The sequence below is a fragment of the Oncorhynchus mykiss genome, chromosome 32 (assembly GCF_013265735.2).
Source record: "Oncorhynchus mykiss isolate Arlee chromosome 32, USDA_OmykA_1.1, whole genome shotgun sequence".
NCBI classification, from domain to species: domain Eukaryota; kingdom Metazoa; phylum Chordata; class Actinopteri; order Salmoniformes; family Salmonidae; genus Oncorhynchus; species Oncorhynchus mykiss.
Window position 1 is genome coordinate 21,972,013 of NC_050572.1, and position 16,142 is coordinate 21,988,154.

The following is a 16,142-nucleotide window of genomic DNA, read 5'->3' on the forward strand; positions in this document are numbered from 1 at the left end:
TACGGGAAAAGATTGACTGTCCTATAGATCAATGATTAAGGGAAGTTACATAGACTTTTTGAATCAATGACCACTGTACGTGATAGCTACAGTAGCTGTCTCTAAGCAAGTTTGTGATTGGTGTATGTATTAGTAAGAACAGATGTCTATCTCAGCAGGAGAGACTGTTATGTCCCAAATGGCACGCTATCTATTTAGTGCACTACTTTTGACCAGAGCCCTATAGGCCCTGGTCAAAACTAGTGCACTATATAAAGAGTAGGGTGCCATTTAGGACACCACCAATAGATTACCACAGAGAGTTGTCAAGTAATCTGTTTTGGCCAAAGAACACACAACTATCAGCAAGAGAGCTCTGTCTCACTCAGGTTGGCAAAGGATAAGACACTGTTCAAAATATGTTTTGAAATTATCCTGAAAAAAGTTTCTGAGAAAAAAGTTATGTTTTAACAACTTCTTATTCATCCAGTCCAGTTTAGATGACATCTAAGTCAAGTGTTTTGGACCAAAATGGAACTACACTCAGCAAAAAAAGAAACGTCCTCTCACTGTCAACTGCATTTATTTTCAGAAAACTTAACATGTGTAAATATTTGTATGAACATAACAAGATTCAACAACTGAGACATCAACTGAACAAGTTCCACAGACATGTGACTAACAGAAATGGAATAATGTGTCACTGAACAAAGGTGAGGTCAAAATCAAAAATAACAGTCAGTATCTAGTGTGGCCACCAGCTGCATTAAATACTGCAGTGCATCTCCTCCTCGTGGATTGCACCAGATTTGCCAGTTCTTGCTGTGAGATGTTACCCCATTCCTCCACCAAGGCACCTGCAAGTTCCCGGACATTTCTGGAGGGAATGGCCCTAGCCCTCACGCTCCGATCCAGCAGGTCCCAGGCGTGCTCAATGGGATTGAGATCCGGGCTCCTCGCTGGCCATGTCAGAACACTGACATTCCTGTGTTGCAGGAAGTCACACACAGAACAAGCAGTATGGCTGGTGGCATTGTCATGCTGGACGGTCATGTCAGGATGAGCCTCCAGGAAGGGTACCATATGAGGGAGGAGGATGTCTTCCCTGTAAAGCACAGCATTGAGATTGCCTGCAATGACAACAAGCTCAGTCTGATGATGCTGTGACACACTGCCCCAGACGATGACAGGCCCTCTGGCTCCAAATCAATCCCGCTCCAGAGTACAGGCCTTTGTGTAACGCTCATTCATTCGACAATAAACGTGAATCTGACCATCACCCCTGGTGAGACAAAACCGCAACTCGTCAGTGAAGAACACTTTTTGCCAGTCCTGTCTGGCCCAGCGACAGTGGGTTTGTGCCCATAGGCGACGTTGTTGCCAGTGATGTCTGGTGAGGACCTGCCTAACAACAGGCTGTTTTCATAACTTTAACCTTAATTGCCTACCATCTGTAAGCTGTTAATGTCTTAATGACCGTTCCACAGGTGCATGTTCATTAATTGTTTATGGTTCATTGAACATATATGGGAAACAGTGTTTAAACCCTTTACAATGAAGGTCTGTGAAGTTATTCTGATTTTTATGAATTGGGCGATTTGGGCGAGGGAGAGGGTAGCGAGAGAAGACAGCTATTTCTGCTCGGTATTAATTTGCACTATATCATCATTAATGAGATCTGAAAAAAAAAGAGGCTTTGCTTCTAACTTGTAGCCTGGTTGACGTGACTTACAACGCAGGGAGCGCTGTACCACTCTGGTCTGGAAAGGAGAACGTTTGTTATTGCACTATTCGCCAGAAATTGTGCAAGGGTTTTATCGGTTCTCTTAAATATTGTAATGAAACAGCAGGGAGCAGGTCTCAAACCCTCTACCTTCTAGCCCGAGGTCCGGCGCGGTATCGACTGTCCCGCAAAAGCATGCTCAAACGGCAGAGTCGATTTCCGCGCTTATAAATCCAGGGTCGTTACACTACTCCCTCCTTTCAAAGAGCGCGTCCGGCCAAGCACACACACTGTCATGGATGAAAGGTCCGATCACTTCCGACACCAATGTAATGTAACAGCAGGGAGCAGGTCTCGAACCCTCGACCTTCTAGCCCGAGGTGCGGCGTTCTATCGACTGTGCCGCAAAAGCATGCTCGTGTGGCAGGGTCAATTTCCGCGCTTATAAACCCAGGGTCGTTACAATATATATTTTGCTCTCCTGGGGTTGAAAATCCAACCATTTTTTTGGAAGGGGGCGGTGCTCGGGGGCTATGTGTGGTGTGGCTGTTTGAGAGAGAAAGACACAGATGTAGTAGAGTTAAAATGGTTATTCCATCAAACTTCAAATGATTAGAATAGTACACAACGCAGAACTGAACAACCAGGTTGAGGGTCAGTGGCCAAAGCCCGCGAACAGGAATATTCTAAGTTCAGACAGAAGGAGGAGTCAGATCGCTACGATCGCCAGGAACTTTACTTTTGGTGTCTATTTTTAATTGTTGCTCTACTGGTGCTGCCAGTTGACGTTAGGTAGGCAGCTACAGGAGCTGAATGATGTTAACATCTTCGGGTTTTGTTTCATGAAAATATATTTTTTTCATCTGGGTGCTTGCCTCACCTACTGACACCCTGGTACTACCCGTAGCTCCCGTTCTCCTCTGTCCGAGAAAACACAAAGAGAAAGGTATATGTTGCAGATTACTCCTCTGTAGAGGTCCATAACGTGAAATAAATAAAACATCCCAAGGTTAATGCTGTAGATATTGTTATAAGGGAGAGTGAGACTATTGCAACATGTAACTTTCAGAGTTTTATTGTTGTTATTAATATAGTTTACAGAGTGCTAAAAGTGCTGCGGTTGCTAGCTAGCATGCCTTTCTGTGATGCAGACGGTTAGCTGAGCTGCCGACTGGTGCTGGCGTTGTATTATGGGAGATGTAGTTTTTGCCCTACAGGTCTGAATGGGATAGAGGCAATTTCACGTTGTAACTTGTTTGTGTTGCCGTGTTTTTGTACATGAGTTGTTGTATTCTGGTACTGTCAACACTGAAAGCACCTAGCAATGTATTGGGGATGTGAGACAGGCTATGTGGTTTACCTTTCTTCATGCTCCTGTGTAGAACAACTTGTCAGATGGTGCATTGGAGACTGATGTGTTCCTTTCCTGTCTTTTCACAATACTATTGCAGATCAACATAAAAGCCAAAATGACAGCCTTGGTGTCGCTCTTCATTTCTTGGTTCTCCTGTAGTACATACCAAACCCGCTACACAGAGAAGAGCCAAACAGTAAAAACACAGCCCCCTTCATTATACACACATTGTGCCAACAACATAAAAGAGCCATTTCAGACTCCGAGGTATTAAGTGTTATCCAGACTAGCTGATTTAAGTTAGCAGGTTAAATAACACTCTGAGGAGAGAGGTGTCATGGGAGATGTTAGGCACTGTGTCTGTGTTGCAGCCTTGATGCAGGCCTATCATCTCCTAATGTCACGGAAAGTGGAGAGAGTACTTGACATCTCAAGAGGCTCAGCTTGAAAGAACAGAAGAAAGTGAAGATTAAGGGAGAGATAGATAGAGAGGAATGCTTTTCCGGTTGTCCGGTAAGATGAGAGACATGCTCAGACACATGCAATCACAAAGAAATACATGCAACCACACAAGAGGAAGTTGACACTAACCACGTTTCTATCCAACCATTCCATGAGGATGAATTATCTGAAGCATGAAAAAAGTCAAAACCAAGTTATTATGGAAATATGAAAACCGGTACAATTTTAGAAATGCTGACAGACAAGACAATTTGTTTGTTCAACCTGGTGTGATCTTTTTGTTTCTGTAAAATTAATTATGCGAGAAATGGCAGTGGAAATACAGTGCATTGCGAAAGTATTCACCCCCTTGGCATTTTTTCTATTTTGTTGCCTTACAACCTGGAATTAAAATATATATTTTTTGGGGGGGTTGTATCTTCTGAATTACACAACATGCCTACCACTTTGAAGATACAAAATATGTTTTTTTGTGAAGCAAACAAGAAGTAGGACAAAAAAACAGAAAACTTGAGCGTGCATAACTATTCACCACCCCAAAGTCAATACTTTGTAGAGCCACCTTTTCAGCAATTACAGCTGCAAGTCTCTTTGGATATGTCTCTATAAACTTGTCACATCTAGGCACTGGGATGTATGCCCATTCTTCAAGGCAAAACTGCTCCAGCTCTTTCAAGTTGGATGGGTTCCTGCTGGGGTACAGAAATCTTTAAGTCATGCCACAGATTCTCAATTGAATTGAGGTCTGGGCATTGACTAGGCCATTCCAAAACATGTTAATGTTTCCCCTTAAACTACTCAAGTGTTTCTTTAGCAGTATGCTTAGGGTCATTGTCCTGCTGGAAGGTGAACCTCTGTCGAAGTCTCAAATCTCTCAAGAATTTTCCAATATTTAGCACAATCCATCATTCCTTCAATTCTGACCAGTTTCCCAGTCCCTGCCGATGAAAAACATCCCCACAGCATGATGATGCCACCACCATGCTTCACTGTGGGGATGGTGTTTTCAGGGTGATGAGAGGTGTTGGGTTTGTGTCAGACATAGCATTTCCCTTGATGGCCAAGAAACTCAATTTTAGTCTCATCTGACCAGAGTACCTTCTTTCATATGTTTGGGAAGTCTCCCACATGCCTTTTGGTGAACACCAAACGTGTTTGCATATTTCTATCTTTAAGAAATTGCTTTTTTCTGGCCACTGTTCCGTAAAGCCCAGCTCTGTGGAGTGTACTGCTTAAAGTGGTCCTATGGACAGATACTCCAATCTCCGCTGTAGAGCTTTGCAGCTCCTTAAGGGTTATCTTTAGACTCTTTGTTGCCTCTCTGATTAATGCCCTCATTGCCTGGTCTGTGAATTTTGTGAATCTTGGCAGGTTTGTTGTGGTGCCATATTCGTTCTATTTTTTAATAATGGATTTAATGGTACTCTGTGGGATGTTCAAAGTTTCAGATATTTTTTATTACCCAACTCTGATCTGTACTTCTCCACAACTTTGTCCCTGACTTGTTTGGAGAGCTCTTTATCGTCCACCATAATGTAGTCCATCACAACTTTTTCCCACTGATCTTTGTCAATAGTGCCTGTTAACTTCAGGGCAGAAATGTGGAGAGAAGTAGCAACACTTTCAGTTCTTCATGATGTCTTTAAAAAAAAGCTGCGGTAGAAAGGATTATCTACACATACTGAGAAGCTCATGTTATAGACAGAAGCATGCTACATGGCAGACCAATCTGAACTCATCTCTCAGCATGTCCAGTCCATCCAATCATGGCTAACAGGAAGGTTTCTGTATTTTTCCGTGACTAAACCAACTAGGATCGTAATTTAACAATTGTATTTGTATTTACAGATGGCATACAAGTTTTTTATTAAGGCACATGAAAGTTCACGTTTCAAAAGGCAGTTCTGCCAAAAACACATTTAGAAAAAATATATATACAATCAAAAGCCTGTCCTGTGAAGTAGTGACGTGTGACATTTTTTGAAACAGGTCTTGTGACAAAACCAACAGTAGAGTTGGAAATGCGATGGAAACTCATTTAACATTATAGGCAAAAGTGATTTTTATGTGCACTATGTCATCACGGCAAAAAGTATGCTTGATGGAAACATCTCTGCTGGGAAAATGCTCATATTATTTATCGCAAATTGGATGGAAATCTAGCTATAGACACACAAATTGACACACTGAAAAGGGAGATACATGCACACATAGTGGTGTGAAGAACTTAAGTAAAAATACTTTAAAGTACTACTTAAGTCGTTTTTGGGGTATCTGTACTTTACTTTACGATCTATATTTTTGACAACTTTTACTCCACTACATTCCTAAAGAAAATAATGTACTTTTTACTCCGTACATTTTCCCTGACACCTAAAAGTACTCGTTACATTTAGAATGCTCAAGCAGGACAGAATTATGGCACCTATCAATATAGCACTTTGTCATCCCTACTGCCTCTGATCTGGCAGAATCACTAAACACCAATACTATGTTTGTAAATTATGTGTTGGAGTGTGTCCCTGTCTGTCTGTAATTAAAAATAATAAGAAAATCATACCGTCTAGTTTGCTCACTATAAGGAATATGATGTATAGCATTTACTTTTACTTTGTACTTTTACTCAAGTATGACGATTGAGTACTCTTTCGACCATTGTACTTAAGTACATTTAAAACCAGATACTTTTAGACTTTTACTCAAGTAGTATTTTACTGGGTAACTTTCACTTTACATGAGTCATTTTCTGTTTTCGGTATCTTTACTTTAACTACAGTATGACATTTGAGTACTTTTTCTACCAATGTGCACACACACACTTGCGTACACACACACACACACACACACACACACACACACACACACACACACACACACACACACTTGTCAGAATGGATTAGAGAGAGACTGGGAGACTCACAATATGAGGGATGTCAGGGGAGGGGATGATGGAGAGGGAGGATGTCAGGAGAGGGGAGGAGAGGAGGATGGAGATAGAGGATGTCAGGAGAGGGGAGGATGGAGATAGATGATGTCAGGAGAGGAGGATGGAGAGGGTAGATGTCAGGGGAGGGGATGATGGAGAGGGAGGATGTCAGGAGAGGGGAGGAGATGAGGATGGAGATAGAGGATGTCAGGAGAGGGGAGGATGGAGAGGGTAGATGTCAGGGGAGGGGATGATGGAGAGGGAGGATGTCAGGAGAGGGGAGGATGGAGATAGAGGATGTCAGGGCATGGAGAAGAAAGCAGAGTCACACTGAGGCCAGGCCATCACTAAGCAGTACCATCAGGACAAAGTGGAGAGAGGCACAGAAAGAGAGTGTGAGAGAGAGAGATGGGGGGGGGGGGCAGAGAAAGGAAGAGAGATGGAGGTAGAAAGGGAGAGAGGAAGACAGAGAAAGACTGATATGCTCTCGGTTACATTACAGTGTATAGGGTTGGTATCTCTAACCCAGAATAAGACTGTTCAATGGACTTAATCTGGGTCCAGAAAATTGGCCCATAATATAAAAATATAATAATATATCAAATGAAAATAAATAGTATGAATAATATAATATTAACATATTATATATACTTTTGTGGTAGAGTAAAAACATCTACACATACTGCGATAAAATACATTTTAATAAATATTTATTTGCTTTTTTATTATTGCTATTAATCTCATGGTCTGCCCTTTCAAGGCAGTGTGTTGAGATGATGCGCTTTAAAGGAGTATTCCCATTTCTCAAAGGCAGTAAAATAGCTGTCTTCTCTGCTGAATATACAGTATAAAAACACTGTATCTAAACTAAGTTAGTCTGACAAAATGTATGTGAAATATTGCTATTCTTGTTTGCATTTCAATCTCTTGGCTATATATCTCTGTTAATTCCCTGAAAAGTGCAAAAACATGAAATCATATAAAAAATATGTTTTTAAAGTTAAATGTTATACCTGTGAGCATCTAAACCATACATAATGACAAAAAACATCTAATGGCCAGTGTGAGTCCCTGCCATAATGAGTAGTTCCAACTCCAACCATCAGTGCATTGGTTTTACATTTTCAACCAATAAGATTGAAGCTCCTTTTCCAAGAACATGAAAATCAGTAGGCTTTGAGGTCCAGATTAGAATGTGCCTGGGGTAGCTGGTGGTGACTGTTTCAGTTGGAGGGGATCAGGAGGGTGAAACCGTCGCGGTTCTTACGGAAGTCTGCGTGGGCCTGGCCGGCCTTGGTCTCCAGGGTTACACTCTTGGGCTTGCCCCGCATGTACAGCTGGACGGCCGAGCAGCAAACCTTCACTGGTAGCGGGGCGTTCCTCACTCTGAAACACACACACGCACAAACACACACACGGACTGTTAACTCACTGATCATGATCTACAAAACAAGATAAAATATATTGTATCATCAGAAAGTATTCAGACCACATTACATTTTCCACGTTTTGTTACTTTACAGTCTTATTCTAAAATTGATTAAATAGTTTTTTTCCCTCATCAATCTACACACAATATTTTTTTAGAAATGTTAGAAAATTTGAAATATCACATCTACATAAGTATTCAGACCCTTTACTCAGTACTTTGTTGAAGCACCTTTGGCAGCGATTACAACTTCAAGTATTCTTGGGTATGACGCTACAAGCTTGGCACACCTGTATTTGGGGAGTTTCTCCCATTCTTCTCTGTAGATTCTCTCAAGCTCTGTCAGGTTGGATGTGGAGCATCGCTGCAAAACTATTTTCAGGTCTCTCCAGAGATTATCAATCGGGTTCAAGTCTGAGCTCTGGCTGGGCCACTCAAGGACATTCAGAGACTTGTCCCAAAGCCACACCTGTGTTGTCTTGGCTGTATGCTTTGGGTCATTGTCCTGTTGGAAGGTGAACCTTCACCCCAGTGTATGGTCCTGAGTTCTCTGGAGCAGGTGTTCATGGATCACGGATCTCTCTTCATCACGGACCTCACCACCATGCTTCACCGTAGGGATGGTGCCAGGTTTCCTCCAAACTTCACGCTTGGCATTCAGGCCAAAGAGTTCAATCTTGGTTTCATCAGACCAGATAATCTTGTTTCTCATGGTCTGAGAGTCCTTTAGGTGGCTTTTGGCAATCTCCAAGGGGGCCATTATGTGCCTTTCACTGAGTGGCTTCCGTCTGGTAACTCTACCATAAAGGCCTGATTGGTGGAGTGCTGCAGATGGTTGTCCTTCTGGAAAGTTCTCCCATCTCCACAGAGGAACTCTGGAGCTCTGACAGAGTGACCATCGAGTTCTTGGTCACCTTCCGGACCAAAGGTATATTACACCTCTCATCAGCTCCATATGACATGTTTTAATTGGTATTCCAACATGTCAGTAAAGGACTGTAAACACAGCACCAATAGTGTGCCCATTAGTTATACTTAAGCAATAAAGCATGATGAGAGGGTGTGGTATATGGCCAATATACCACGGCTAAGGGCTGTTCTAACGCATGACGCAACGCAGAGTGCCTGGATACAGACTTTAGCCGTGGTATATTGGCTATATACCACAAACCCTTGAGGTGCCTTATTGCTATTATAAACTTGTGACCAACGTAATTAGAGCAGTAAAAATAAATGTTTTCTCATACCTGTGGTATACAGTTTGATATACCACGGCTGTCAGCCAATCAGCATTCAGGGCTCGAACTACCCAGTTTATAAAAGCTAATAGTCCTTATCTAATTGAAAACTCTACACTGCCTCTCAGAGGGGTTTGACTGACTGACTGCCATCCTCTCCTCTCATCTATCTAGTATCCTGTGTGCAGGTGCTGTGGTGTCACACACCCTATCCTTGAGCTGACAGCTGCCAAGGGGAGGGGAGAGATGGGGATGAGAGGGGGAGAGAGAGGGACAAGAGGGGGAAGAAGGGCTTTGGGCACTGCACAGTCAGCTGAAGATGATCTGTTCCGAAGGCCATACTACAGTCTCTGTTTCCATGCCAAATGGCACCCCATTTCCTACATAGTGCACTTTATGGCCCTGGTCAAATGTATTGCAAATGTATTGCACTATATAGAGAATAGGGTGCCATTTGGGACACAGGCTCTGACTGACCAGCGGGATCCTTCAGCCTGGCTGCACTTCTGCACCACACTGACTCTAGTTAACACACAGGACCAGCACATGGCCAAATACACAGAGAGCCTTATCTATCTGTCTATGCTATGGGATTAGATGGGTGCACAGTGCATTGTTAAACTGCTCTATATCTCGGCTGGTTAAGGAGCTTCTTGTGTGTTATTCTTCTGGGAGCACAGGCTTTTTTGTGGGGGGGAAATGGTTTGAAAGAGCAGTACCTGCATTTATCACAGTATGAATTGATGATGCCACTCCCTCTAGTATAGCAGGAAAGTGTGCCTGTGTGTCTGCGTGTGCCTGTGTGTGTGTGTGTGTGTGTGTGTGTGTGTGTGTGTGTGTGTGTGTGTGTGTGTGTGTGTGTGTGTGTGTGTGTGTGTGTGTGTGTGTGTGTGTGTGTGTGTGTGTGTGTGTGTGTGTGTGTATTGTTATTGTATCTGAACCCTTTATACAGTGCTTGGGTACTGTGCTAAAGCTTAATTCAAGGTTTCCTTCCAGTTCCAGCACCCTTGTTTCACAAAGCTGCATGGCGTCCATCAATAAGCCACTCTAACAGGTGTGACCCCAGTCCCATAGTCCCCAGTGTCCAAAGTCAAGTAAACCCCAAACCCCTTCTTCCTCCCTCTTCCTCTTCCCTTCCTCCTCCTTCCACCAGTTTCCACCAGCTGTCCCCCTCCCAGAGACACACCCCCCCAGCCCTGCGACCCATTACCCCACTGACTTCCTAGCTTCCCTGGGTTTTGATGATTTGCGTGCAATACTGATTTCAGCACAGATTGATTGACCAACTGTCCAGAGGAATGGCCCAGTGTAAACCGACACCAGGGTAAGGCTCTTTGAACTTCACACTAAGCCATGGGCTATGACAGAGAGATTTGACTACTATGGCTGGGCTAGAATGAGATGAGGGAATAGGCTGCCATTTCAGACACAGCCCAAGACAGGTCTACCTATCTATTTCTATGGCTGGGCTGTGGTACTGCAGTGTAGTAGAGGGGGGAATCTACAGGACATGACCAAAAGTATATGGACACCTGCTTGTCGAACATCTCATTCCAAAATCATGGGAATTAATTTGGAGTTGGTCCCCCCTTTACTGCTATAACAGCCTCCACTCTTCTGGGAGGGCATTCCACTAGATGTTGGAACATTGCTGCGGGGACTTGCTTCCATTCAGCCACAAGGTAATTAGTGAGATCAGGCACTGATGTTGGGCAAATAGGCCTGGCTCGCAGTCGGAGTTCCAATTCATCACATAGGTGTTTGATGGGGTTGAGGTCAGAGCTCTGTGCAGGCTAGTCAAGTTCTTCCAAACCGATCTCACAAAAACATTTCTGTATGGACCTTTGTGTATGGGGACATTGTCATGCTGAAACAAGAAAGGGCCTGCCCCAAACTGTTGCCACAAAGTTGGAAACACAGAATCATCTTGTATGTCATTGTATGCTGTAGTGTTAAGATTTTCCTTCACTGGAACTAAGGGGCCTAGCTGGATCATGAAAAACAGCCCCAGACCATTATTCCTCCTCCACCAAACTTTACAGTTGGCACTATGCATTGGGGCAGGTAGCATTCTCCTTGCATCCGCCAAACCCAGATTTGTCCGTCGGACTGCCAAATGGTGATTCATCACACGTTTCCACTGCTCCAGAGTCCCATGGCAGTGAGCTTTACACCACTCCAGTCGACGCTTGGCATTGTGATCTTAGGCTTGTGTGTGGCTGTTCGGCCATGGAAACCCATTTCATGAAGCTCCCGATGAACAGTTCTTGAGGTAGTTTGACCCTCTGTAGTGAGTGTTGCGGCTGAGGAGAAGCGATTTATACACGCTACGCGCTTGGTCCGGTTCTGTAATCTTGTGTGGTCTAACACTTCGCGGCTGAGCCATTGTTGCTCCTGGACATTTCCACTTCACAATAACAGCACTTACAGTTGACTGGGGCAGCTCTTGCAGGGCAGAAATTTTACAAACTAACTTGTTGGAAAGGTGGCATCCTATGTTGGTGTCACTGAGCTCTTCAGTAAGGCCATTCTACTGCCAATGTTTGTCTATGGAGATTGCATGGCTATGTGATCGATTTTATACACTTGTCACTAACAGCTGTGGCTGAAATAGCCGAATCCACTAATTTGAAGGGCTATCCACATACTTTTGTATATATAGTGTATGTGTGAAGCCTAAAGGGCTGTGGTGGGATTGATTGAGATGGTCCAGATTTCTCAATGAGACAGACCTGGATTGCATCTGAAATAGGATACTATTCTCTTTATAGTGTACTACTTTTGACCAGGGACCCTATTTCCTATTTAGTGCACTATCCGCATAGAGTGTAGTGCACTACGGCCTCCCGAGTGGTGCATTGGTCTAAGGCACTCCATCGCAATGCTTGAGGTGTCACTACAGACCTGGGTTCAATCCCAGGCTGTGCCTTGCTTCAGAGGACCCACGGCTCTCAACGTTCACCTCTCCTGAGTCAGTACAGGGGTTGCAGTGATGGGATAAGACTGTAACTACAAATTGGATACCATGAAATAGGGGAGAAAAAGTAAAACCCCAAAAAACATATGCCCTTTGCACTACATAGGGAAAATGGTGCCATTTCAGGCACAGGCCTGGTGTTTACAACCTGGTTTGTCTCACTGCTCTGGTTCATAAACAAGGAGATGTGCCAACGAGGCCTCCTGATGCTGCAGCCAAATTATTCATTCTCCTGGAAATGACCGCTGACAGAACTGGGGCGCAGCAGCAACTCCTGGGCTGTGTCCCAAATGGCACTCTATTCCCTATTTAGTGCATTACTTTTGACAAGAACCCATATGGCTATGATCACTATGTAGGGAATAGGGTGCCATTTGAGAAGTAACCCTGCCTGAGGACCGCCTCCACACCTCCTTCCTTCTCCGCCTTTTCCTTTCTTCCTATTCCTCCTTCCCCACCTCCCTCTCCTCATCTTCCCTCTTTCCCCTGTCATCTCCTCTATAGTGTTGGAGTGTAATAATCCGATGTGAATATATGCCTCCTGTGTCTCCATTATGGAGAATTATGAGACCATTTTGTGCTGGGCTGTGGCTGGGTGTATGTGCTGTAAGACATTGCCTCTGCTGTGCCTCCTGCCACACTCAGTTACTGTGTTAGTGATGCTGCTGCTAGACTGTGTGTGTGTATGTGTGTGTGTGTGGGGGGGGGGGGGGGCACCAGAGGTACCAGCACTAGATGCCATTGTGTAGAAATCAAATCATCAACACTGAGGCCTGTACAACGTCCCTGCCAGGAAATACGTGTCACTCCAAATAAAACATGTTTATGATGGGGGAGTGTGTGTGTGTGTGTGTGTGTGTGTGTGTGTGTGTGTGTGTGTGTGTGTGTGTGTGTGCTGTCCAACCTAGGACATTATTATCAGTGGAACCCCAAAACCATATTACATAATCTCTACATAATCTTGCCAAAGACAAGACAGCACAACGAGATCCAGGACCAAGCTAATAACGCTATGCTTTGAGAATAAAGTTACCATTCCTTTGGTTTACATATTCTCATACACCTTTTCCTGATTTCCAATGAAAGCAACACTGCCATCCACACTGACTCTCTGACTCACAATCTAGTAATCAATGGGTCCCAAGCAGTTAGCTGCCTGTTCTGTGGAGGCTCAGTGCACATTCATAAAGCATCTGAGAGTAGGAGTGCTGATCTAGGATTGCGTCCCCCCTGTCAATGTAATCTTATTCATTATGATATAAAAGGCAAAGCTGATCCTAGATCAGCACTCCAACTCTGAGACACTGTATATGTACAGTGTCTGGGCTGCAGCTGTGATGACTGCTTCTCCGAATAATACCACTGACCACAGAACAGCCCGATGATGATCACACTACCGGAGCCTGAAGACACAGCTTACTGCCAAGCGACACAATGGCTGTCTGGGGCTCACTGAGTCACTACGGCTGCTCGGGCACCCTATTCCCTATATAATGCATTGCTTTTGACCAGGACCCATAGGGCTCAGGTCAAAAGTAGTGCACTGCATAGGGAATAGTGGGCCATTAGGGACACAGAACACTACACGCATCCATGCTGCACACACAACTGTCTCTGTAATCACTGCTAGCCAGTGCTTTCTCTGTAACAGCATAAAGCCTACTTAGCACATGGCATCACCTCACTCATAGCACCTCAATAGCACTTGGTTTACCACTGCATCTGTTTGTGAAGATGGCATGTAGGCTGTTTATAGCAGTGTGTGCATGGGGTGTTAAAAGTATGCCCTAGATGAAGTATGTTGCATTGTGTTTGAATGGTTGGAATAATATATATATTTTTTTTACTTATCCCAAAGAAAGGTATGCTTTTCCTTAACCTTCTTTTAACTCACTAAACTAACATTCTCCCCTCATCCCTCTCTCCCTCCATCCATCCAGGCAGGTATAATTGGCCCTGAGGGGATCAGAGAGGACATCTGTTGGTCAACAGAGTGAAAGAGAGAAAGAGTGAAAGAAAGAGAGGAAACTAACTGTGGAGGGGTCAGGCCCTCTACCGAGCCAGCTACAGTATCCCACCAGGTGAGACATTGATGGAGAGAGTGATAGAAGAGGAAATAAAGGAGTCATTTTAAGAAGGATAAAGAGGACATGGATGGACAGTTTCTGGAATAGACGTCTCTCCCCTGAGCATTCAAAAGACGCATGATGGTAGTTTACCGGACTAGTTCATCATGTACTTATGATGTACGGTACCAGTCAAAATTTTGGACACACCTACTCATTCCAGGGTTTTTCTTTATTTGTACTATTTTCTACATTGTAGAATAATAGTGAAGACATCAAAACTATGAAATAACATATATGGAATCCTGTAGTAACAAAAAAAAAACTTAAACAAATCAAAATATATTGTAGATTCTTCAAAGTAGCCACCCTTTGCCTTGATGACAGCTTTGCACACTCTTGGCATTCTCTCAACCATCTTCATGAGGTAGTCACCTGGAATGCATTTCAATTAACAGGTGTGCCTTGTTAAAAGTTAATCTGTGGAATTGTTTTCCTTAATGCGTTTGAGCCAATCAGTTCTGTTGTGACAAGGTAGGGGTGGTATACAGAAGATAGCTCTATTTGGTAAAAACCAAGTCCATATTCTGGCAAGAACAGCTCAAATAAGCAAAGCGAAATGAGAGTCCATCATTACTTCAACAAAAGAAGGTCAGTCAATGTGGAAAATTTCAAGAACTTTGAAAGTTTCTTCAAGTGCAGTCGCAAAAATCATCAAGTGCTATGATGAAACTGGCTCTCATGAGGACTGCCACAGGAAATGAGTGGCAGTCCTCATGAGAGCTCATGAGAGCCAAATGAGTTACCTCTGCTGCAGAGGATAAGTTCATTACAGTTACCAGCCTCAGAAATTGCAGCCAAAATAAATGCTTCACAGAGTTCAAGTAACAGACACATCTCAACATCAACTGTTCAGATGAGACTGTGTGAATCAGGCCTTCATGGTTGAATTGCTGCAAAGAAACCACTACTAAAGGACACAAATAATAAGAAGAGACTTGCTCGGGCCAAGAAACACGAGGAATGTATATTAGACCAGTGGAAATCTGTCTATTGGTCTGATGCGTCCAAATTCAAGATTTTTGGCTCCAACCGCTGTGTCTTTGTGAGACGCAGAGTAGGTAAAAGGATTATCTCCCCACATGTGGTTCCCACTGTGAAGCATGGAGGAGGGGTGATGGTGTGGGGGTGATTTGCTGGTGACACTCCAGGCTGGGTAAGGGCTATTTGACCAAGAAGGGGAGTGAAGGAGGGCTGCATCAGATGACCTGGCCTCCACAATCACCTGACCTCAACCCAATTGGAATGAGTTGGACCGCAGAGTGAAGGAAAAGCACCCAACAAGGGCTCAGCATATGTGGGAGCTCCTTTAAGACTGTTGGAAAAGCACTCCAGGTGAAGCTAGCTGAGAGACTGCCAAGAGTGTGCAAAGTTGTCATCAAGGCAAAGGGTGGCTAATTTGAAGAATTTCAAATAAACTATGTTTAGATTTGTTTAACACTTTTTTTGTTACTACATGATTCCATGTGTTATTTAATAGTTTTGATATCTTCACTATTATTCTAAAATGTAGAAAATACTTTTAAAAAATTGAAAAACCCTTGAATGAGTAGGTGTGTCCAAACTTTTGACTGGTACTGTACATTTATCTCATGGAACTGGAACTTCAGGTAACTGTCAAAATAAACACTTGAGAAAATGAGGGATACAAAGTATATTGAAAGCAGGTGCTTCCATACAGGTGTGCTTCCTGAGTTAATTAAGAAATTAACATCCCATAATGCTTAGGTTCATGTATAAAAATTCCCATTTTCCCATTATCTATGCCTAGGCGCATTGAATATGTTCTGGCGGCTCGTGGTGGCCCAACACCCTACTAAGACACTTTATGTAAGTGTTTTTTTATTCATTTAGCAGTTACCTGTACTATACAGGAGGTTTGTGGCACCTTCATTTGGAGTATGGGCTCGTGGTAATGGTTGGAGTGG

At 43.5% G+C, this 16,142-nt stretch overlaps 1 protein-coding gene across 1 annotated transcript in view; it reads right to left on the minus strand.

The window, feature by feature from the left end:
- Positions 1–7,127: 7,127 nt before the first annotated feature.
- myo1g (myosin IG) overlaps positions 7,128–16,142 on the minus strand; it is a 65,511-nt gene continuing 56,496 nt past the window's right edge. The window contains exon 22 of the mRNA XM_036971333.1: positions 7,128–7,830. Within this exon, the coding sequence (XP_036827228.1) occupies positions 7,668–7,830 (163 nt within the window). The 3' untranslated portion in view covers positions 7,128–7,667. The remainder of the gene's footprint in view (positions 7,831–16,142) is intronic.